This window comes from Anthonomus grandis, chromosome 6 (genome assembly GCF_022605725.1).
Source record: "Anthonomus grandis grandis chromosome 6, icAntGran1.3, whole genome shotgun sequence".
NCBI lineage: Eukaryota > Metazoa > Arthropoda > Insecta > Coleoptera > Curculionidae > Anthonomus > Anthonomus grandis.
In genome coordinates, this window is record NC_065551.1 from 11,906,887 (window position 1) to 11,930,333 (window position 23,447).

Sequence of the window (23,447 nt, forward strand, 5' to 3'; positions counted from 1 at the left end):
TTACCTATTTTTTTGTATTCGTTTTTTAGATATCTAGTTCTTATTACTTTTTTTTATATACCCCTAACACTAGTTTAACTGAATTTGCATTTTAGGTGTTGGCTTGATTGATAATGACGCTCAAGTTCGTTACGCAGTTTTAGCTTCTCTAGATACAACTTTCGATGAGCAGTTATCGCAAGCAGAGTATCTAGATGCTTTGTTTATTGCTTTGCAAGATGAAGAGTTTAGGATTAGAGAGGTAAATTCTACATTTAATGAGGAAAATAAATTCTAATTTGTTTGGATTAAAGGTTGCAGTTGTTACAATTGGAAGATTGTGTTGTAAAAATCCAGCATATATAATGCCAAGTGTAAGAAAAGTGATAGTACAGTTATTGACGGAATTGCAGCATTCTGGTACAGGCAGGAATAAGGAACAAGGCGCTACTCTTCTTGATCACTTAGTGGTCAGAGCCCCAAGGATGATAAGGTCTTATATGGAACCCATACTCAAGGTAAATACATTTTTAAAAACAGCCGTAAAAGTAAGTAAGATTATAGTGCAATATATAAAGGGCAGGTCGAATTAGTGTTCAGGATTTTAAAATCGGATTTATTACTGTTATTATACAAGGTATTTTCACAAGTCAATAAAATACATAGGTATATACCGGGTGACAAAGAAAAAAGAGAACACTTAATAACTTTTTTACTTCTCAAGATAAATAAATAAAATTTGGTATATCTACAGAATAGTTATAAGAGCATCTGTTGACATATTCTATTGTTTTCCATTGCTTCCGGTTTAACAGGAAGTGACACTAACTTTCTTATTTTAAATGGGACACTTGGTATTTTATTACGTATTTCGATAGAAAATAATATTCTGAAAATAATGATACTCTATTTGCTATTTTTTTTATACTCATAGAAAAAATCATTTTATAAAAATGTTAAATAGCGTGCCATGAATCCGTTGAAAGTTTTAATTTTTAATCAAGTAATCACGGAAAAATAGTTTCTATTGCATTTTATGACTTAAATCTTTTAGACGCCTATTTAAAATGCCCAAACCATTAATTTTGGCATTTACTTTATTTTTTTAAATCGGTTAATAAATAAGCCCATAAGAAGAAAAAAACTAAAATAACTGAAATAAAAAAACTGTGTCATCCGGTATATAAATAAATCGATCAATAAACAAGTCGACAAATACTCAATAAATACATAGATATACAATACTAGAATAAAAATGTTATAATAACACTATAATTATAAACTAAAATAACGTCAGTAGAATTATTAAATTTTTTAAACTTCAAATACAATATATATTGACCCACCATTCGGTTTAAGAGAGTTATAGTCTAAAAATTTATCTACCAAATAATATGAGTTTTCAATGAATATCTCTTAGCTGGGCTTTAAATTGCAAGAGAGCAGGCAGTTTTGTAACTCTGAGAGGCAGTTAATTAAAGAGTGTAACAGGCAAAAATCTCACACCATCAAATAATTTTTTTTTTATAAAAGCAGCATGCCTTCATGCCAAAATGGCATATGTTGAGATTGAATATTTTTTTTAAAATCCAATTACATATATCATAGGTGTTAGTTCCAAAGCTGCGAGAAGCAGAACCTAATCCCGCCGTTGTCCTCTCAGTCCTTTATACAATAGGAGACTTAGCAGAAGTAAGTGGAGGCGATAACGAATTGCAAGTATGGATGCAGGACTTAATGGTTAGTAGAAATTTACATTTCCATTCTTTTATATTAAGGATCTTATATTTGCTAGGACATTCTTCTTGAAATTCTCGGAGACGCTTCGGCTCCAGACAAGAGATGTGCCGCTTTAATTACGTTGGGTCAACTAGTAGGTGCCACCGGTCACGTGATTAGGCCTTACAGTCAATATCCCGGTTTATTAGATGTTCTTATGAATTTTTTGAAAACCGAGCAACATCCTTATATTAGACGCGAAACTATAAGAGTCTTGGGACTTTTGGGTACGTTAATTCATCTATTACAATTTGATTCTATTAAAAATTCAAACGAAATTTAGGCGCTTTGGATCCCTGCAAACATAAAATGCACCGGGGAGAAATGGATTATTTACCTCAAGCACCCACGCTTATACAAATGCCAGACAAAAATGCTACTGAAGACAGCGATTTAACATCTAGTGAGATGCTTGTCAATATGAGTTCGAGTACTCTGGAAGAATATTATCTGGGTAAGCACATATTCCAACTATATTTTATGTAAATGAAGTTTATTTATTTAAGACAAGTGGAAAGTATAGTAGGAATTTGAATTTGATTTCATTTATCTTTATTTACGGTTTTAACCATTTTACAAATGAAGAAACGTAAATTTAAATAGCAAATTTACAGAATAAAAATAAAGAATTTAAGTAGCAAAATATAACACCAAAAATTAAAATTAATCCAGGTAGGTCTAATCCATACAAATCAAAAGAATGCTGCATTCTGGTAATTGGACTATGCAGGCTGTAAGTATTTTAATTTCTATAGAAATCAACATAGCAAGATGTTTAAGTTTTGTCCCTTTATTTGCACAAAATTTAAGCATACTCAAAAAACTACAATCAATAGTTCCATTCAGTAATTAAATAATAAAATGTTTGTAGTCTTTAGCAGCCTTAACTCAAGCATATTTATAGTTAAAATTGATTTATAGACAGTATATCCATTAATTTTGGGAAATTTTAAGTTTAAAGGAACAATTTCTTGAAAATCTATCCTGTATTTTTTCAATGGCATCAATATGAGATCTTTAACAGGGCGACAATGAATAAAACAGGACTTAAATGCAAAAAATGCAAAGAAAAATCACCACTAAACCTATATATAAAACCTAAACTTCTATATGCGCTTTGTATGGATTTTTCAATGTGTGGTAAAAATGATAATTTGCTATCCATAATAATTCTAAGATTTTTTACGTCCGTTACTCTTTTTAACACTTAGAACCATGATATAATTAAATAAAATTGGATTGCGACACCAAGAAAAATAAAGCGAATTACACTTTAATACATGTAATTTCAAGCCATTTATATTACACTGGACAAATACTTCTGCAATAGTTCACATTGATAAATGGATTTAATAGCTAAAAACAATTTATCATCAGCAAATAACAAAAAATTACAATTCTTTAGAAGTACTGGAATATCATATAAAACAGATTAAAGAGCAATGGCCCCAAATGAGATTCACAGGAAAAAACTTCAGTTTTACACGAAATTTACTTTTACGTTTTTTTACTGAAATCTCCCAAGCAAATAACTCTCAAGCCAAGAAATTATGCTTAAGCCAAAACCCAGGCGTGCAAACTTCGCAGCAATAAGAGAAAAATTAACTCTATCAAACATCAGCTTTCGCGAAGTCTGTATACACAGCGTCAACCTGCAAACCCTTTTCAAAAGCAGCCAACAGAGAGTTCTCATATAAAATGAGGTTGGTAACAGGAGAATGGCCCACTTGAAAACCGTGTTGATGTTTAATAATCTGGCCTTTACTCCGCCAAGTTAGTTCCTTTGTTATCCTTCCTATGACTCCTCGGTAATTGGTGACATCGCTAACATCATCAGCCTTAAGTATATTATGTGTCATATACGACCTCTCCCAAAAAGTAGGACAAACACCCATCTTTAATGAGATACTAAACAAATTAACACTGGTTTAGTTAAAGTACTACACCGCACCACCAGGTGTAGTATTTTTTTATATTTGAGAAGCAAAGATCAAGAAAGGTGCCCTCTGGATTTGGGTGTTAAAAAATTTGAAAACAATCCGAGCAATTAAATACATTCCCAAGCAATGACGCAATAGCGATATTAGAACACGCATATGAATATTCAGTGTGTAGGTTATGGCCGTCATTAAGACATGTTACACCATGTTGCCATGTTGACAACCAAGCAAGTTAAAGTCACCAGCTATTGCACAAATTTTTAAAGGGTCTTAGACATATATCGAGTGGGATCAACGGTGACATGTATTTCGACTATAACGCATGTAAATCATTAGATTTACGTATGAACGAAACAACTATTAGTACTAAATACGGTATCATTCAAAATGTGATAAGGTTATGATCCTATCGGGAAATTCATATACTTGCCGTTACGGTTTGACGTTGTTTAAGTTCGGTGTGGTGAATTTTATTGTATTGATAAGCAGGAGATTTTTCATTAATAATTTTGTGATGTAAGCAAACGGTATGAAAATAACTCCACTGATTCATCTTGAGACAACCAAATTCCGCATATGCATGACTAATGTTGTAATATTTTGCTTAACTTAGAGGTAAAAATCAAACAACCTTTTGGTTCGTAGGTAGAATGTATATTACTTCTCAATTCACCTAGTTACATGTTACATCCACAAAAATAAGAAAAATATGTTTAGAAGAAAATATATAATGTTTGTACGAAACTATCAACCAGTATTTTATTTTTTATACGAAAAAGCACTTTAAAGTTAAAGGTAAAAAGATAAAAGTTATGCACAGGAGTTCCACATAGTGGAAAAAACCTTTCCGCAAACTAAAATCACATATAAGAATAGATTTAAGAACATTCAAGACTAAACATAACATACCACTTAATGTAAAAGGACGTACAATATTTGAAAAAGGGGGAGACGTAGGTACCCTTCGATATTTGTGTTTACATTATGTTGAAAAGTGGGAAACACAACGTTAAAATCGGTAAGTCATCCTACTTTTAACTTCACTTCAGTCTAGAAAATATTGACCCCAAAATTGTCAGAAAAATTGGACGTTAAAATAAAATGGTCGAACAAGCTAGGCTTCAACAGTGAACTTGCGTTTGGGTGAAGAGCCTGATAATAGTTTGTAATTTATGTAACCGTGTAAAGCCTCTTTATGTAACGGAACTTAAGGTCTGTTGAGGTTTATATTTTTGTATTTTGTTTTTATTTTTTTCTGTTCTTGTATATTTAAACAAGAGGAATCTAGTCGATTGTAATTTTTAGAAGTACCTTGTTGAACGATTTTAGAATTAGGCCTTGTGCGAAAATTATGATTACTAGATATTATATGTTTACCAAATACAGAAAAAGCTTTACTTAAGTGCTCACCTATGCATGTTTTTAAGAGTCTGTGAGTACGTCCCACATATGAACCGTCACAAGAATCAGACTGTAGCCACTAAATCACTCTTTGATAATGTATCAATTTTATCCTCGCTATTAACCAAAATCGAACCTTGTTGATCTCTTTTGTTTCAACCAAAGTTGTTCTTAGCTTTATAATAAATTCGCAATTCAAGAGGAGCCCGCACTCGGCCTCTCATTTCAACGCGACAGCGCATCTGTCGCACTTGATTGGTCGCGCACAGAACTCACTCTAGCAAACCGCGCCACAACTAGCAAAACCTAATCCGTATTATTTTAATAAATTTAATAAAATAAAGCTACATATAATATAACATACATATTTCTGTATTTTTAAAAATATATTTATGAATTTGCACGTGATGTTTCATTTTATCTGCATTAATTTACATAATGTAAATCTTGGTTAAATTTAAACAATTCAAACTCGCGCCACTCGGTGTTTAACTAGTTGGATTTACGCTACACTGCAGCTTGGTGGGGATGGAGCAAATGAGTGGAAATTGCAATAAACAGAAGCGTCGCGTTGCATCTGGCGAGAGTTATAATAAATGGATGTTGCAATAAACTTAAATAAGAATTAATAAATGGTAAATAAATAAATTTATTGTCTTTTTTAACGTTTTAACCTAACGTAACGGAAAAATTTATTTTTTTTTATTTAGCTAGTTTGATTTTATTGAAAGTATTAATTAGGTTGGAGTTATATTTGTTATTATAGGCAATTTGTTTAAGAATATTTATTTCTTTTGAATGGGTTTTCTATATATCGAAAATTCTAAATTATTAGATAACTTATGTATAGTTAAATATAAAAAAATATTATAAATTATTATTAGCTTCTATTTCTAGTGTAAAAGAAATTTTAGGAAGTGTTTGGTTTCATTTGTTTAAGAGTAACTGAGACAATCGTCAACATATCTATACGAATTCAAAATCTCGTCGTCAGTTATTATAAAATTTGGTTCTAAATCATCCATGAAAACATCCGCCAAGAGTGGAGATAACCCGCTGCCAAGCCATCTTGCTATTGGTAAAACTTGTTTAAGTTTGTTAAGTTATGGTTAAATTATGTTAATAAGGAAATAAGATTATTACTATTTTTTTTATCCTTCAACATGTTTTTAATAATATTTACACTTTCAGATTTAGGTAATGTCGGAAAAAGATTAGTTAGATCAAAACAAACCAAGAGATTGGCAATTGCAAGTTTGTTTGTTCATTTACTAGATCAGTAGAATTTTCAGCTTTTTCTCAGCCCTAAACACCAAATTTAGGGCTGAGAAAAAGCTGTTAAATAAGTTATCAAATTTAGGAGAAAGTTGGATAAAAAGGAAATTGGGGTGTTTAACTTGTTAAACGTTCGATTAAACTAACCACTGTTCTTAATAGAATATCGATTTTATGTAACTTGGGTAAACCATAAAGACGTGGGGTTGTAGGGTTGGTGCATATGAGGGTATACAAAGGTATTGTGTTCTTCAAAAAAGTTTCAAGTTTGGATATATAAAGTGTTTTTTACATAATCACTAAGCAATTTCCCTTATCTGCTTAAGAGATTAAATTATTATAAAATTAAGACTAAATTTTGATTTTTTATTTTGTTATTATTAGATTTTAGGATCTTGTGTGAAGAGTATAGGTAAGATCTTGAATTTAATAAATTCGACTTCAATTTATTTAATATACTAAACAGGTCGTTACGAAGAGACGTTTTCAAATTGTGCCATTAGATATCTGCTCAATAACTGTATCAAGCTCCACTGAATATTGAAGTAAATCACTTTCGGAAATTTCTTTGTTAAGACATTTTAAGCCGAGCTTAATAAAGTCCAGTTAAGGTCTATCAAAGTAGATGTTGAAGTGAAGTAAATTCTTATGGCTGATGAGATTATCCAATTTTTAATTAATTATAATAAAGTTTTAAGTTAACTCTAGCATACTGTTTGCAGACTTATTTAATTAATTTCTCAGATTTAATTAAGTTCTAGAGAGGATTTATGTTTAACAGAAACATTTTTAGAAGTACTGCCTTGGCAAAACTGGAGTAACTTGTTCTTTAGTCCAGTTGAGAAACCAAATGTCCACATCTATGGTTGCTCTTTGGATAGAGAGCCTCCTGTACTGCAGTCCTGTCCGCTGGCTCTGTTGCTCCAAGGAGCGCAGCGTACAAAACAATCAAACCAGATATGTTCGGAGGGAAATGTTAATTATTAGCTTAGCGATATAAATTGATAGTAATAGTCGCCATTTTTTTTGGACAGATCTGCATGACTAAATTATTTACATTGAGTATAGTCTATAGTCTCTATGAAATTATAATTATTAGTGAATGATCAGGTCAGTCAAAATCAACAGTATCGAGATGGATTTGCTTTTTTTATATAAAATAAATCCATCACGCTTATTTAATTGACTGGTTTGACTGGTTATTTAATTGACAAATAAATACCCAATTATTTCAGTAATTTTCCTTACAAATTAATTTGTGCATCATACCTTATTAAGTTATGCATTTCTGATAATGAAATTACATGAAAAGATATTAGAACAGCTTATATATGGTAGAACACTACCAAAATATTTTCTTATATGCATGAGATTAAGTTACAATGCAGAATTGTATACCCTAGGTTAGAAATGTCTCGACTATATTAACAGATTTATTTAATACAAACTCAATAAATTTAGATTACAGAAATTATAATAAAATAAAAATATTACCAATGCTTGTTTGATAGACATGTTGTTTGCTTTTGTTCTGACTATGCTGAAATACGATCACAATATATTTGATGTAAAGTAAAGCCTAAGATTTTTATTTATTAATTAACTCACAAATATTTGTTTTACATTGGGAGACCACACAACAGATGTGCTACTCTTTTATGTCTAAAGAAGTCTAGCATTGTGCTTTAAAATTTGGTATCTCAAATATTCGTTCATGGAATAAACAATAAAATTGCATAAAAGAAACTTTGCTATTTAAGTTTTTAATTTTAAAAGAATTTAGGAGGCATAGAATAAATTAGAAGTAATAAGTTCTGATTTAGTAACGTTGGCGGCTGCGATATTAGTAATTTAATTTTGATTGATATTTTCAATTTCGAAAACGAGAAAAAATCTTTTGGAAAATGATTTTATGACTTATTTTTTAAACAGTTACCAAAAAGTTAATAAAACTTTTAAACCGTTACAAAACTGTAGTTTTCATGGTGTAATTTTTAGATTTGACATTCTACGTTAATATTATTGAAGTTTATATATTTTGAATATTCCTTTTACTTATAGTAATCTTTGATAAGGGCGACATACGGGTGTCTCAAAAAAGTTTACTACTACTAAACTTAATAAAGTTTAGTTCTTACAGCGCTTTACCAAATATAGTTAGGTCTCAAAATAAGGCATTTTAAGTAAATTCGTCATTTTCTAAAAGATAATGCGGAGCGGTAAACGTGCTCTCAGAAGTACACATTTTTCTTTATCTTTTAAACGAGTTATTGGATTTTTTAAATCAATATTTTTAAAAAGATTGGATTTTAGTATAATGTATTCTTAATGTTATATCTCTGAAATGTGTTCTGATTTAAAATCTTTAACGTGTTGTGGGTTACAAACAATATACATCAAATTAGTTAAAAATGTTTAAAGTATTATATTTTACTATCAGTATTTATATATAAATTTCATATATTTTAGCAATGGCAATAGCAACATTATTAAAAATCATAAAGGATCCGGCTCTGAACCAGTACCATACCATGGTAGTGCAGGCAATAACTTTTACATTTAAAAGTCTAGGAATCAAATGTGTGCCTTATATTTCTCAGGTAATATTTAGAATTTTTTTTGCTTTTCAGGATATTAAAAAACTATTTCAGGTCTTGCCAAGTCTATTAAATGTTTTACGCACCGCTGACGTAAACTTGAGAGAATTTTTATTCCAGCAATTAGCCCAGCTAATATCCGTCGTGAAACAGCATATCAGAAATTACATTGACGATATTTGTGATTTGATTAAGGAGTTTTGGACCCCCAATTGCGCTATACAAGGTAATAACTTTAAAATATCTCATTTTTGTAAAGTTAACGTATTCGATTGTTTGGGAGCAAACGTTAAATAAAATGTATAATGTTTTGGCGAATTCATAATAAAAATCTTTTTAAATAAATATTACATTTAGAATTATACTTCGTTTATTGTATTTAGAAAATTTATTTCATTACAAGAATCTATTGGGTTAGTAAATACAAAATGTAAAGTATTTTTGTTACAAAATTTAAAGAACTAACCTAAAAGTATATAAATAATAATATGCAAAAAAATTAGTATCAAAAATTAATTAGATCTGCCAAATGTTAAGGATCTGTCCAAAGTGGTGGTCTTAAGTATTGGTATAGTGGACATTCAGAAAATAAGTGTACATTTGTTTCCTTTACATGAGAATTACACACCAAACATAGGTCGCCTATGTTTGGTGTGTAATTCTCTCTCTCTCTCTATGTTTTTAATTGTCAATTGTAAAATTCAAATATTTTGCTGGTGTAAGCATTTTTACATTGAGTTATGGGTGAAACAAGTATAGATTGCATTTCTAAAAAAATTAAGCTTAGCTTTGCAACATCTTTCTTAAAATAATTCCAATAATTCTGATTTATTTTGTTTATATATTATATCGTTATTGGCACAATAGGCAAATTTTTCGAAGTCTTTCGACATCCATTTCAAGTATTAAAAAAAAATGAATAGCTGATTTAAAAATAACGAACTTAGTATATTATGCGAGCTTTAAGCCTGACAAGAGCTGAACTTGTATTTCGAGAAAGTTGTAACAGCGCTTTGAAAAAGCTGGTTTTTATTTTTTCTAAATTCTCGGCATATCTTAGTCATCAGATTGGTAAGCACTTAAGCAGTTAGTAAATGAGTTAAGAATAGTTCTTTGAAATATCTTTTTGCTACATGCAAATGATCCCATTTTCACTCTTGATGGTAATTACTGAAGCAGCTCGCGGCGGAAAACAGGACACCTAAATAATTGTATGCACTCGCAATTTCTAGCTCTTTATCTCTTCCACAAAAACGGAACAAAAACGGATAGCAGGTTTTATTCCAGATCTGTTAAAACATAAGACCTTTGACTTAGATTCATTTATTTTAAGTTAGTATTTTAAGCACTTATTCCAGAGAAGGGAATGAGGAATTGAGTCAAAAGCGCGACGAAAGTCTATAAAGGCAGCTATTTTACTTTTCGTTTTTTCTTCTGAACCCTGATTGGGACTCGGGTATTACTAGGGTTATAGATTATATTTTTATTTAGGATTAGGTAATGAGCAATTATCAATAATCTTTGTAAATAAAAATAAAGATATAAATAATCTCCAATTCTATGGTTTACAAAAATTGATATGATATACCGTCAGAGCCTAGAGTTTTTCAATTTTACAGCCAGCCAAAACAGAGTCCAACTCGTTTAGTTCAACGGAAGTATTGAGTCAGCCACTCCAATATACAGAACATTTTCAGGAACTACACCAGTATGGATATTTGAAAAGAACTGTCCCCAAACCTCCTCACTACTCCTTACTCCAAATTAAAGCGAAAAGAGATATTCCCTTGAGAGGTTTTATTACAGTCCAAAAAGTTTTTTGGTCATTACAATTAGAGAGAAATTCTGACAGCTGCACATCATAGTTAAGCTTTTTTTGTGTGAGCAATTTTTTATATTGTTTCCTATATTCAAGAAATTTAAGTTTCAAAAGTAAATTTCGACTTCCCATATTCGTTAAAGTATTTTTTAACGTTAGGTTTGAACTCCCAACATTCCCTATTAAATCAAAGCTTATTTTTTGCTATAAAAGATTACTTATTAATGTTAGTTTTTAACATATTCGAGCTACCTGCTCCAATGAACTTATAGCCTCGCAAAAATTACCAAGATATTCGTCCACACTAACTATGCGAGAATTAGAGTTTATTTGGCCTGCCCTTCCTGATTGAACAGAGCCGGTGAAACCCTACTTGAATGGTACATGCTTTCGTAAAATGTTTGACGCTTGGTTTCGTTCCAGGCGAGGGAGCAGACTGCAAGAAAGGATTTAAATTGCCGAGAGTATGATCCGGTGTTATTTGCAATAAGCTGTTCAGTTCTATACAGACAGGAAAGTGTGATGTAAGGCAAATATTGTACATAACGTACAAGTCACTAATATGACAAAATTCAATAACACTGAGTTGCAATTAACTTGTGTTCTGTTGTAGTCACCGTACAGTACTAATGCGTCGAACAGTAGTACGTAAATAAATACCGATTTTGTTGAGTTGTGCATTCACTCTAATGGTAATTTTTAGTATCAGTAATTCAGCTGACTATTCAAATTCATTTTTTGGTGCCAACATACAAAGCATTTCCACAAGCCAACAAAACAAAAAATACATATATTATACATTAATTAATTATAAATACTGCATTAAAAATATCAAGTAACACAATAATAATTACAAAATGTGATTCAAAAAAAAATTAAACCTTAACTACAGATACACTATATAGGACCACGCTGGAAACTTTAAAAATTCATCTTTTGAATAAAATGAGTCCGAATAGTGTATTTCTCAATTGGAATTCTATAAGTCTGCCAGGTAGCTTATTAAAAAGCTTAACAGCCAAAAACCCCACACCACTCCGACATCTAGTCAAGCCTTGATATATGGGGACTAGTCTGTTCGCACTCTATATTGTGATTAATTTCTGTGTACCCATAACAGATTTTCAAATAAACAGATGGTAGGGTAAGTATGCCTAGATTGGTAAAAACATGTCTACAGTCATCCCTAAAACTCAGTTTACCCAGGATTCTAAAAGCCTTTCTCTGTAGAGCAAATAATCTCTTTATACGAGAAGTATACCCCCATGCTAAAATGCTGTAAGTTAAAACAGGATGGAAGGTTCCAAAATAGGCTGTTCTTAAGAGCCGTGGGTGAAGAGCCGCCAGAAAGACAGCGGCCATTGAAGGAGAGGCTCCAAATGTTGTTTCAAATGGGTCCCACTGTTGAAGTGCTGTCCACCTCCGACTGTCTCATAGTGAAAATGGCCTTATTTGTCTTTTCTGCGTTTAAAGTGTAGACTAGTTAGGGTTATAAGCTTATAGCTATCATCCGCAATAAATAAAGTAAATTACCACAGTATTCTTAACAACAATTTATCAACAATGGCACTCCCCACTTGCATCGTCTTGGGCAGGAAGCAGGCTGCGTTAATTTTTCAGTATGTTTCTTGAGCGCACCCGAAACTTGCGCTTGTAGCTCTCCTTAGACGAGGCGTTCCAACATTATCATTGCTAATTTTAATGAGGGCCGTAATAATATATGTGAAGCAAATCTAATACTTTCAGAAATTCATACTGTGGATGCTTTAGCTGAGACTAGGTTTGTGGGAGTTTTGCGTTCCCTACCTCAGGTCTTACCGAATTCCAAAGTCGGATCTAGTAGTGCTAAACGCGAGACATCACGTGGTAGAGCTTAGAAATTATTAGATAAATAAGTTATTTATATAATATAATTAAGTTATTTAGAATTAAATATCCTTAAATTTAGCATTAAATATCATGTATGCTCAATTATTAAACCGAAGAACGAAATAGCCTTTGACGATATTTTTTGATACTTAGTTCGATGCAAGTCCAATAATTCTTAAATACAATTTTAAAAAATCTTTAATTGAATAATTTAGAAAAAACAAAGACTTAAAATTGGTAATGTTTGTTGCAAAATCTGCAGGGAGGGAATATTAGAAATGCCTTAACGAATCACTAAGAGTGCAAAGTCAGAATCTGCTTAAAGAAATTCATATTGTGTTCAGATTGCGCAGTTGGAAACATGTGCTAATCAGGTTAAAGAAATAATGAAATCCAAATACTGAAAATTATGTTTTTTCTGCAGATTGGCTAATGAGACAATCTTACATACTGTACTTTACAAAAGTTGGTTATATAATCGGGGAAAAATAAAGGTAATCTTGAAGTTAATTTTCAAGGTGATTAAAAGTGTAGATTATATTTAAAACAATTTTTGTCACCTTAACAATGTCAAATGCTTACAAAACTACTAGGTATTTGAAGTTGAAGAAGTAGTTCATTCTTGCAGTGGAGTTAATAAATCAATGGATAACTAAAAGTAATTTGGTCATCTTCCACTAAATTTATTTAAAAAATATAAATCCGACATGTTTCGTACATATAACATGTCCATGATCAGGGACAACAAATTAAGGGGTTCTGTCAATACATCTTATAGTTCTACTGCCTAAGACAACGTTAAAAGGTTAAAACGACTAAAAATGGCATATTAAGATACATGAGAATGGGACAAAACTTGGATTTACAAAAACTTTAACTATAAGATGTATTGCCAGAACCCCTTAATTTCCTATCCCTGATAGTGGACATGTTATATGTCCGAAATATGTTGGATTACACCAAGGTTTGGCTTGGTTTCACCAAGAAAAAACTCAAAACTGGATATTAAGCAGGCTTTAAAGCATTCTACAAGGTCAAATTTTTTATTTCCTTTTGAGCGTAGAATTTTTTGCATTTTGTGAAAGCGGAATCAAAAATAAGATGTTTTAATTAAGAAACTGTTATTATTTAATTATTATGTATTTTATTATTTCTTCAATGTATTTCCCCTTCGTCCCAACTTTCTACAGGTCATTTTTTTATATTATTTGTTTTTACAGAATTACTTGCGTGGAAAATTAATTATTATATTTAAGAGTTATGCGATGAGAGTATTTTCTTAATTTAATATTTATTTAAATAGTGCCGTAATCGCCAATAAAAATAATAGCTAGCCAAATTTGCCCTTGTCAGAATGTAATGTAGTATTTCTTTTTTTTTTCAGGAACGATTATTACCCTTTTAGAAAACATAGCAGAAGCTTTAGGAGCTGAATTTAAAGTATACCTGCCCCAATTAATTCCTCAAATATTAAAAGTTTTAAACCACGATAGTTCCAAAGATAAACAACACACAATTAAGCTTCTTAAGGCCTTGCATAGATTTGACAATAATTTGGACGACTACATGCATTTGGTATTGCCACCAATTGTCAGGTTGGTAAATATTAAAATTAATTCGGATTTGGCACTTATTTACTTCTATTTAAAGATTAATCGACGCCTCTGACTATCCTACAGCAGTATCTAAACAAGCATTAGAAACAATAGATCAATTAGCTGAGTTAATTGATCTTTCAGACTACACTTCTCGTATAACTCATCCTTTAGTACGAGTTATAGATAAAAATCCCGAACTGAGGGATACCGCAATGGACACATTATGTTCTTTAGTTATGCAGTTGGGAAAGAAATTTCGTATATTTGTACCAATGGTGCAAAAAGTGGTTATCAAGCATAAAATTTGTAATAGGAGGTATGTATATTAAGATATTAAGCTTACAATTCCAAAAGGAGGATGTCTTTAGTTTTAGTAAAATATTTTTGTCTAATACTCTTGGCTTAAAAAGGTGAAACTTCTATAGCGAATATAAGAAAACTGGAGGTCGCAAGATTTTGCCAAATTATAAATAATGGCCAATCCTAATATTCAACAAATTTCGTTTGTAATATCTGCTAATGTAAAGCATTGGGAGACGATTAAATTTGCTTAATTCTTATTAACTGGGGATTAGATAATCAAACTAAACAAGCTAGGGCCAAGATTTCTGGCAACATTTTCTGTCAATTTTAAATTATTTTGCACAAAATATATATGTTTGAGTTTATATTCAGCATTACGCAAAAAAAAACGCTGCATGGTTTTGTTGTGCAATGAAACTTCATCAAATGACAATTTTTGATGAAGTATCTGTAAAAAGATAATTAATAAAATTGAGGTTAGGTTATATTTATTATTTACGTTACATTAAGTGGATGACTGAAATTAGTATTCTTATTGTTATTATTAAATCTTATAATTATTATGCCTACATTGCTCTTGGAATGGTAATCTTTAATTTTGGGTTAACGGGATACGGTTTTCGCGACAGTATGCTACTTTTTCGTAAAGCTCAAGCTGACGATAATAAATTTATTCATAAGTTTTTTAGTTTTTAAGATACAGATCATTTTTGCACAAATGTTCTATGTTAGGACCCTCCTTGTGTCTCTGTTATCCTTCAACTTATCGAAAATGAAAAACAATATTTTTATAGATTTGTTTTCCATAGAATACAATGTTGTGGGTAATTTGTGTTACATATTTACTGTTTTTGAATTATAAACCGAGCTTATAAAAAGAACACGATGTATCTTTATAAACTATAAAATTTGTAGTTCTTTTACCGTTTCAAAAATATATAATAGAATGCAGTTTTTATCATAAACACGCAAATAAATGACAAATTTCTAAAATTAAATAACTTAATTTTGTAATAAGTGAACCTTTTTTGTTGTGGTATTACGATAAAAAAATAATTTTTGGTCAATTTTTGTAGACGGGATAGCACAAAAAAGTTATGATAAGTTATTAACCGAAATAGTGTGGTAAGTGGTATCCTCTAGAAGTTTGGCCATAAAAAATAATGGAGTCTTGTTTCTCATACCAGAAAAATCTTTCTATACTGAGTTTTATGCCAAAATTTGGAACGCTTCTCAAGCAATAAAAAAAATAGAAAATATAATTCTAACCCTGTATCTCGCAACTATCAACTTTTGGGTTAAGGTATGTTTTGGATCAATTCACATTTTTTGGCCTGTAGTATCTCCGAGTTCGAGATTTCCCAACCTTTCGCAGATACCCTGTATACTTCATTTTGTATATAGCCCCACAAAAAAAACGTAAAATTAAGAGATCTGCAGATTGTGTAGGCCATATAACAGGTCCGTTGCTAGGTATACGTCTTTGAGGAAAGTTATTATCAAGAAATGCCCATGTTGCTGTAGATGAACAGCAGGTTGGGCTAATGGAATATTTTCGAGCAGTTCTGGAATAACTTCCTCAACGATTTCTAGGTGTCTATCGTACTGTAAACCCTAAAAAAATTTATAAACTATTTGACTGCCTAAAATAAAACATGATGCTTTAACTCCGAAGCGTCGTTCTTGTGCCCTCTAAATCCTTAAATATTAATTTTCTGAGAAATTCCGCAATACGATTTAGTGCCTGAAACCCCTAAAGTATATAAGCTACATTTTCTAAGATACTATTGTTTGGTATATTTCAGAGCAGGATCCCAAAACAGCTAAATATATTACAATAAATTTTTAAAAAAACCGATTGGAGGAAAATTCAATTTGAAGTATTTTTCAAATTGCTTATTTTTTGAATAAAAAACCTGTTCACAAAGATAAAAAATAAGAGGACTATGAGTTACTTCTTTGGCACTTTTTTAGAATCTTCAGAATAGCAAAAAAACTTAAAGTATTTTTTAGTATCAAATTCAGATATTTTAAGTTTGGATGAATTAAGAAGTTTGATTAATACCATACCCTAGGATGACGTCAACTCCCTTAAGTTTTAATACTGAATCTTAAAGTAGCTTACCAACGACTGACAATAAAATATTTCAACCACTAAGCAAGTCAAATTCATACGAAGGGGAGCATTGTGCTTATTCTGACAGTGGCAAAACTAAAAATATTAAATACATTATTATAGATATCATTTTACGTTTAAAAGGCTCTGATATTTTAATGCAAAACTTACAATTTGCTTCAAAATAGTTCAAGAAGGGAAAGATATAGATATTCACCCACCATAATCTATGTTCATGTTTATTTACTTTTATCAGTTCTCAGTCTCATTCAGTATCAGCTTATCAGCCTCACTCTAATAAATATTAATTTTTACTTCTATTATAGTCACTATTATCATCATTACTTTTTGTTGCAATTCATATTAAGCACTGTTTAAATTATAATGAAGAAAATAGAGAAACAGGAGACAGTATCAACATCAGTACAATACTATTGCATCATCCGCAGTGTCTTTGCTGTAAATTTTCTCAAGTCTAAGAGAAATTTTGGAAATGTTATACCTGTTTATAAAACCCATAATAGAAAACTGACTACTTGGTATTTTGTACTGCAATGAGTAATGTTTCATCTTTTAATAAACCGAGCATATTTTATCCTCCCAGCAAGTCCCCTTTTTTATCTTTTTGACACAGTTCATTCATTAAATTGTACTTTTAATAACTTGCCAATCATATATAATTTAACATAGAATTTTATTGGTAAGGTTAATAATTTAAAACCAGATCAAATATGTTCTTATCCTGATTTTGAGACAGGTCAAAAAAAAAGGTCAGGCATAATATATATTAGCTGCTAATGTTATTTTACCAAAATAACATTAGCAGCCTTTAATGATAATCCAAAATTTGTATTCACGCAGCAAATGAGTTCAGTTAATTTTTTTTCCTAGAATAACTAGCGCTTATTATGAGAAATATTCCACAAATTCAATGTGGGGTTTCTGCTTTGAAATATTGTTTTTACAAAATAGGTCGCACGACGAAGAGAATCAGTTTATTCTCTGGTAATTCTGTTTAAATTGAAGGTCTTTAACGTTATGAAAATTAATACTGCTAAATCCCATGCTGCAATTACTGCCTCTTAAAAAGGAACAAACAATAATAATGCATTTCACAGACACCAGGGAAGCTGTTTTACAATTTAACAAGCGCACGATTTTTCGAAGATTTTTAATGCAACGTGTAATTTTAATAGAAATAAAAGCAAATAAGGATAAAAGTTAAAAAGTAGTAAAAATCGCTTCTTGGTATCTATACACCGTGTTGGCAAAAATATCGGGAACATTTTTATAACTTTATATTTTTTTATGTGTTATGCCAACTATAACTTTTTAGGCAGAAAGTATTAGACAAAAATAATTACAATAAATTTTGTTCATAAAACCAAAAACGTGTTCTGTTTGATTCTAGCTAATTAATTTCTTACCTATTGTGCCAAGAAAATTTAAAATAGTTTTAAAAACTACTCAATTTTCTTTGTACTATTTATATTTTTTCAAATATTAGGTGGGAAACACTCGTTTCGACAATCGAAGCTCAGACCACAATGGCAGATGAACTCGACTTACCCATTCCTAGAAATCAGTAAGTGACCTTTGCAAAATTTTCAAATTTAATTTTATTTAATAAAATTTTCCTTAGGCAAAAACGTAGTCAACAAGACAAGAAAGAAGTTGTACTTTCCGGCGATACCTCAGTCATGTCTCAGAGATTAAAAGTGTTAGAGAAAAATCTGCAACAGACTTGGGTGCAAGTTAGACAAGTTTCTAAAGTTAGTTTTTTCTAAGGAAAAATACAAAAAAATAAATGTATTTATTTACTTTAAAATTTTAGGATGATTGGCTAGAATGGCTTAGAGGGCTCAGTTTAGAACTTTTAAAACAATCTCCTATACCCGCCCTCAGGTCTTGCTTACCTTTGGCACAGACTTACTCTCAACTTCCCAGAGATTTATTTAACGCCGCTTTTGTCAGCTGTTGGACGGACTTAAGTGAAAGTATGCAAAAGGAATTGATTGGTAAGTATAAATAAAAAGGTTGTTATAATTATAACGCATTTAATTATTATCACAATTATTTTAAACACGGAGTTGTCTCGTCAATTTTTCGAGGGGAAAGAGATAAGGGTCGGTTTGTAGGTTGTTTATATTAACTTGATTCAGAGGCAAATGGTGAGCAAATAGTGTGCATCATATAGTTTAGGGCATGCATGTCCAACTTCAGATTCGGACTTTCATTATGACTTCATAGATTAAATTTAGTTCCAAATTTTTTTTCTTAAAAATTTCCAAACTTGTACAAATAGATATACAAATGCTACATTGGATATTTTTTAAAAATAATTTTCACTGAGGTACAACTTCTTTAACTTTATAAAGAAAAATAATCAAATTACTCGCCTATTGCTTAATTTCACACGATTTCTTAGGTTGTTTTGAGAAAGCTCTTAATGTACCTGATGTCCCCGAAATTACACAAACAATTCTAAATCTAGCAGAGTTTATGGAGCATTGCGACAAGGGACCTTTGCCGTTGGATGGTCACATTTTAGGCGAACATGCCATGCATTGCAGGTATTTTTATAATTTTTAATTAATATAATTTTTTTTTAAACTGCCTATACAAGATTAGAGGCAGTGTTTTGTAAAACAAAATTTAAAAGTTAATTTTGTAACAAACTTTATTATCTTTTTTTTTAGGGCTTATGCAAAAGCACTGCATTATAAAGAAGAAGAGTTCTTAAGATCCAATAGCAAAAATCATCAAGTTATTGAGTCTTTGATTTCCATAAATAACAAATTGCAACAAAAAGAAGCTGCCGAGGGTCTGTTACAGTACGTTATGAGGCAAGGAAATGACGTTCAAGTGCAGGTAATGTAACAAATTGATGTCAGTATGTTGATTACAAATTTTAAATTTATATTTTAGGTGCGATGGTATGAGAAACTTCATAACTGGGATAAAGCTTTGGGTCTGTACCAGGAAAAACTGGCTGTTGATTCTTCAGATCAGGAAGCTTGCCTAGGACAGATGAGGTAGCATAATTTAACTATTTTACTTTTTGTTTTTTTTAATATTATAATAATAAATTAGGTGCCTGGAAGCTTTAGGCGAATGGAGTCAGCTGCATAATTTAGCAATAAACAAATATGAGCTATTGACTGGGGATAATAAGCAGAAGGCAGGCAGGTTGGCTCTGGCCTCTGCTTTTGGATTACATCATTATAAATCCATGGAGAGGTAAGAAAATTGTGGTACAATTTAAAATCATGCTGATCAGTCTTTAACAAATCTCCTTTAGGGAGTCAGCAGACAGACCTCACTTTGCTGTGTTACTGCACGTTGCATTAATGATTTGTGAGCGTTATTTTCGTGTTTTTTTCACTATGGCTGTTTATACCTCTTCCGAAAGAGTTCAACTAATTAAATGGTTTTATGGAGGCAATTCGGCAGTACAATGTAGAGATTTGTTTTCAGTGACATTTGAGAATAGATAGATAGCACGATTCCTTGTGCAAAAACGGTTTTAAATGTGGTTACAAATTTTGAGACATCTTTTTGTCTTCAAAATTGTAAAAAATGCCACACAAAACGTCAAGAACCACTTGTTGAAGTGGTCCAGGATATAGAACGGCGGGAAGAAATGGTTTGCAGTACCCTAGAACTTGATTGGACACGGTCCACCAGAAGTGTTGGAGAGGAACTGGGAATGAGCAATAAAACTGTTGCTCGTATCTGGAAAAAATATGGGTACAAATGTTTCAAGTATTCAAAAACTCAGGAAATATTTCCTGAAGACCAGTGGCGAAGAATGGAATTTTGTGAAACCATGATGGAAAAGACAAATGAAAACGAATATTTTTTAAAAAATATTTTGTTTTCCGATGAATCTTCTCTTCCATTACATGGCAAACACAATCCTTCCATTTTTCGTTATTGGTCTCAGGAAAACGAGTACAGAAGTTTTCAGTTTCGTACCCAGTATCCTCAGAAATTGGGCAGGTATTTTGGGCGACAATGTTATAGGGCCATTTTTTATTGATGGCACTTTAAACGCCCAAAAGTACCTTGAGTTGCTGCAGAACCAAGTTCTTCCTGCCATTCAAATCTACCTGATGTAGACATCGGATCGGTTTATTTTCAGCAAGATGGGTGTCCTGCTCATAACGCGGCTAGAGTAAAAGAATTTTAAACAAATATTTTTCCTAACCGCCTTATTAGTGGGACTGGCGATATTAAATGGCCTCCTAGTTCTCCAGATTTGTCTCCAAATGACTTTTATCTGTGGGGTTACCTTAAGCAGACCATTTACAAGCATGAATTTAGTAGACCAACAAATTTAGAGGAGTTGCGAAATAAAATTGTCGAAGGTGCCAATTACATTTTACTTGAAATTCTTTTGGAGGTGCGAAATAGCTTTTACGATAGGTTAAGTTTTTGTTTAGCGAAAGAAGGCGGTTTTGTTCATTGTCATGTCTGTAAAACCCGCATTAGAATAAATATTTTAAAAATGCCTGGATTTTCGCGTAATATTTTGGGACATTTTGTCGCCAAACGACGCAGCTCCCACGAAAGTCAGATGTTTACTAATCCCGTCCTCGGGACGGCCGGGGCGGTGCTCTGTCGCAGGCACTCGTACACGCGCGACGTTGCAAAATTTCGCCTCTGTGCGGTTTCCTATAAGTAACGAACGAAAACACGATCTGTATAAAAAGACTTGTCCTGACTGATAATCAACGTACAGCGCAAACGGGAAAACCTAGAAGTATGAAATTTGGAGACAACATTCCTATGGTTATGTAGGCGTCCACTAAGAAGGGATTTTTTGAAATTCCATCGAGAAGGGGTTGGAACCACCCCTTATGTATCATAGCTTTAAAACTATGTACTTTTTTAAAAAAAAATGGTGATGAATGAACATAATGTTTATTTTATTTTTTTAGGTAATTTTCATCTTTTGGTTTTTTTTTAAAGGGTTAAAACCACCCTTTAACATTTTAACATCTTTTTTTATCCTTAAATTCATTGCTTTTGAAAACAACAGATTCTCGACAATTCCGCCACCCTGAAGTGGTTAAATGGGGTGAAAACTTCTTGTACGAAAATTCTTTAATTTTAAACTTATAGCGTTGAAAATTAATATTTTTACATATTACAAGAAGGCAAAACAAAAAATTTTGTGTGCAAAGAAGTCTTTCAGTAAAACTTTTATTTACAAATTCCACGCGAGCAACGCCGCGGGCATTCAGCTAGTAGTATTATAAATAAATGCCAATTAATCCTAAATTCAGCATCCATTGTATTAAGTTGAGCATAGACATTATCTAAATATCTTTGAAATTCAGTCTCGACGCGCGGTTTGAAAACTTCCTCTGATTGGTCTGACGTAAAAATTAGTTCGGCTTCGGAATAACTTTTGACGTAATCCGATCCACGCAAACTATACATAGATGGCGTTTGTATTAGTCGCTTTTTAGTGGTTATGTTGTTGTTCCATGTATATCTTGTGATTTATTTGATTCCGATTTTGTTAATTCATTCTAAATACTACCATGACTGTTTAAAACGTAGATTCCGATTCGTATTGTGTCAACCTCGCCTTCGTAGCAAGCGAGAAAAATTGCGACGAAATCTGTCTAATCAGATAACCTTCCGAAAGAAGATTGGATAGTGATGTGCAGAGTTTTTCATGCGCAATATTTTTTACTATACACAAGCCTCTATAACATATAGTATTTGGCATTGGCTAATTTAATATCAAAAACTTCCTTCGAGTCGAAGGACTGGAACCAACTTTTTAAATTTTTGTTTCAACTTTCTTAGTTATAGTAGTGAAGGGGAAGCCCAGAATAAGAGGAAGACTATGTAACTTCTTTACGTACACGTTTATGTACAGGGTGGTAATTTTATTAGCGGCTGATCCGACTTTAACATCAGCATTTTAAAGGGGACTCCCCGTACATTTTTAAATTTTTAGGTTCCCTGGGAGAAATAAAGGTAACTTTCATAAGAACTACCTATCCGAGTTTTGTGTAGCTTAGATAGAAATTAAGGTTTTGTATTTTTTTTAGCAAATTATAAATTATAGTGTTTTGTAATGCCGGCAACTAAGACTTTTTAATAAAATGCCTACCACGATTTAAGAAGACCTCCTATCCTCTATTATCTAGTATTTTTAAAAAGAGCAAAAAAAGCTATTCATCGATATATACCGGGTGACACAGAAAAAAGGGAACACTAAATAACTTTTTATTTTTCAACATAAACAAATGAAATTTGATATATCGATAGAATAGTTATAAGAGCATCTTTTGACATATTCTATTGTGTACCATCACTTCCGGTTTAACAGGAAGAGACACTAACTTTCTTATTTTAAATGGAACACTTGGTATATTATTACGTATTTCGATAGAAAATGACATTCTGAAAACAATGATACTCTATTTGCTACTTTTTATTTTATACCCATAGAAATTTTTTTTTTTTTTAAATTTTAAAATAGGGTGCTATGAATCCGTTGAAAGTTTTAATTTTTAATCAAGTAATCACGGAAAAATAGTTTTCATTGCATTTTCTGACTTAAATCGTTTTTTTTTTTAGTTAAATTGTTTTAACACGCCTATTTAAAATGTTCAAACTATTAATTTTGGCATTTACTTTATTTTTTTTAATAGCACATAAGTGGGAACAACCGCTTTTGAAATGCGGTTTCTTTTTTCCCAATAATTTGATATGATTATTTTTTAAATCGGTCGATAAATAAGTTCA

General features: G+C 31.5%; 1 protein-coding gene across 1 annotated transcript in view; it reads left to right on the plus strand.

The window, feature by feature from the left end:
* The window catches only part of LOC126738051 (serine/threonine-protein kinase Tor), a 97,379-nt gene that overhangs the window by 27,520 nt on the left and 46,412 nt on the right, over window positions 1–23,447 (plus strand). Inside the window, exons 10-25 of the mRNA XM_050443220.1 lie at window positions 96–241; window positions 294–497; window positions 1,588–1,719; window positions 1,775–1,985; window positions 2,042–2,212; window positions 8,844–8,974; window positions 9,026–9,197; window positions 14,044–14,254; window positions 14,310–14,573; window positions 18,184–18,261; window positions 18,319–18,448; window positions 18,511–18,694; window positions 19,105–19,249; window positions 19,376–19,547; window positions 19,605–19,711; window positions 19,770–19,916. Coding sequence (XP_050299177.1) covers window positions 96–241; window positions 294–497; window positions 1,588–1,719; window positions 1,775–1,985; window positions 2,042–2,212; window positions 8,844–8,974; window positions 9,026–9,197; window positions 14,044–14,254; window positions 14,310–14,573; window positions 18,184–18,261; window positions 18,319–18,448; window positions 18,511–18,694; window positions 19,105–19,249; window positions 19,376–19,547; window positions 19,605–19,711; window positions 19,770–19,916 — 2,605 coding nt within the window. The remainder of the gene's footprint in view (window positions 1–95; window positions 242–293; window positions 498–1,587; window positions 1,720–1,774; window positions 1,986–2,041; window positions 2,213–8,843; window positions 8,975–9,025; window positions 9,198–14,043; window positions 14,255–14,309; window positions 14,574–18,183; window positions 18,262–18,318; window positions 18,449–18,510; window positions 18,695–19,104; window positions 19,250–19,375; window positions 19,548–19,604; window positions 19,712–19,769; window positions 19,917–23,447) is intronic.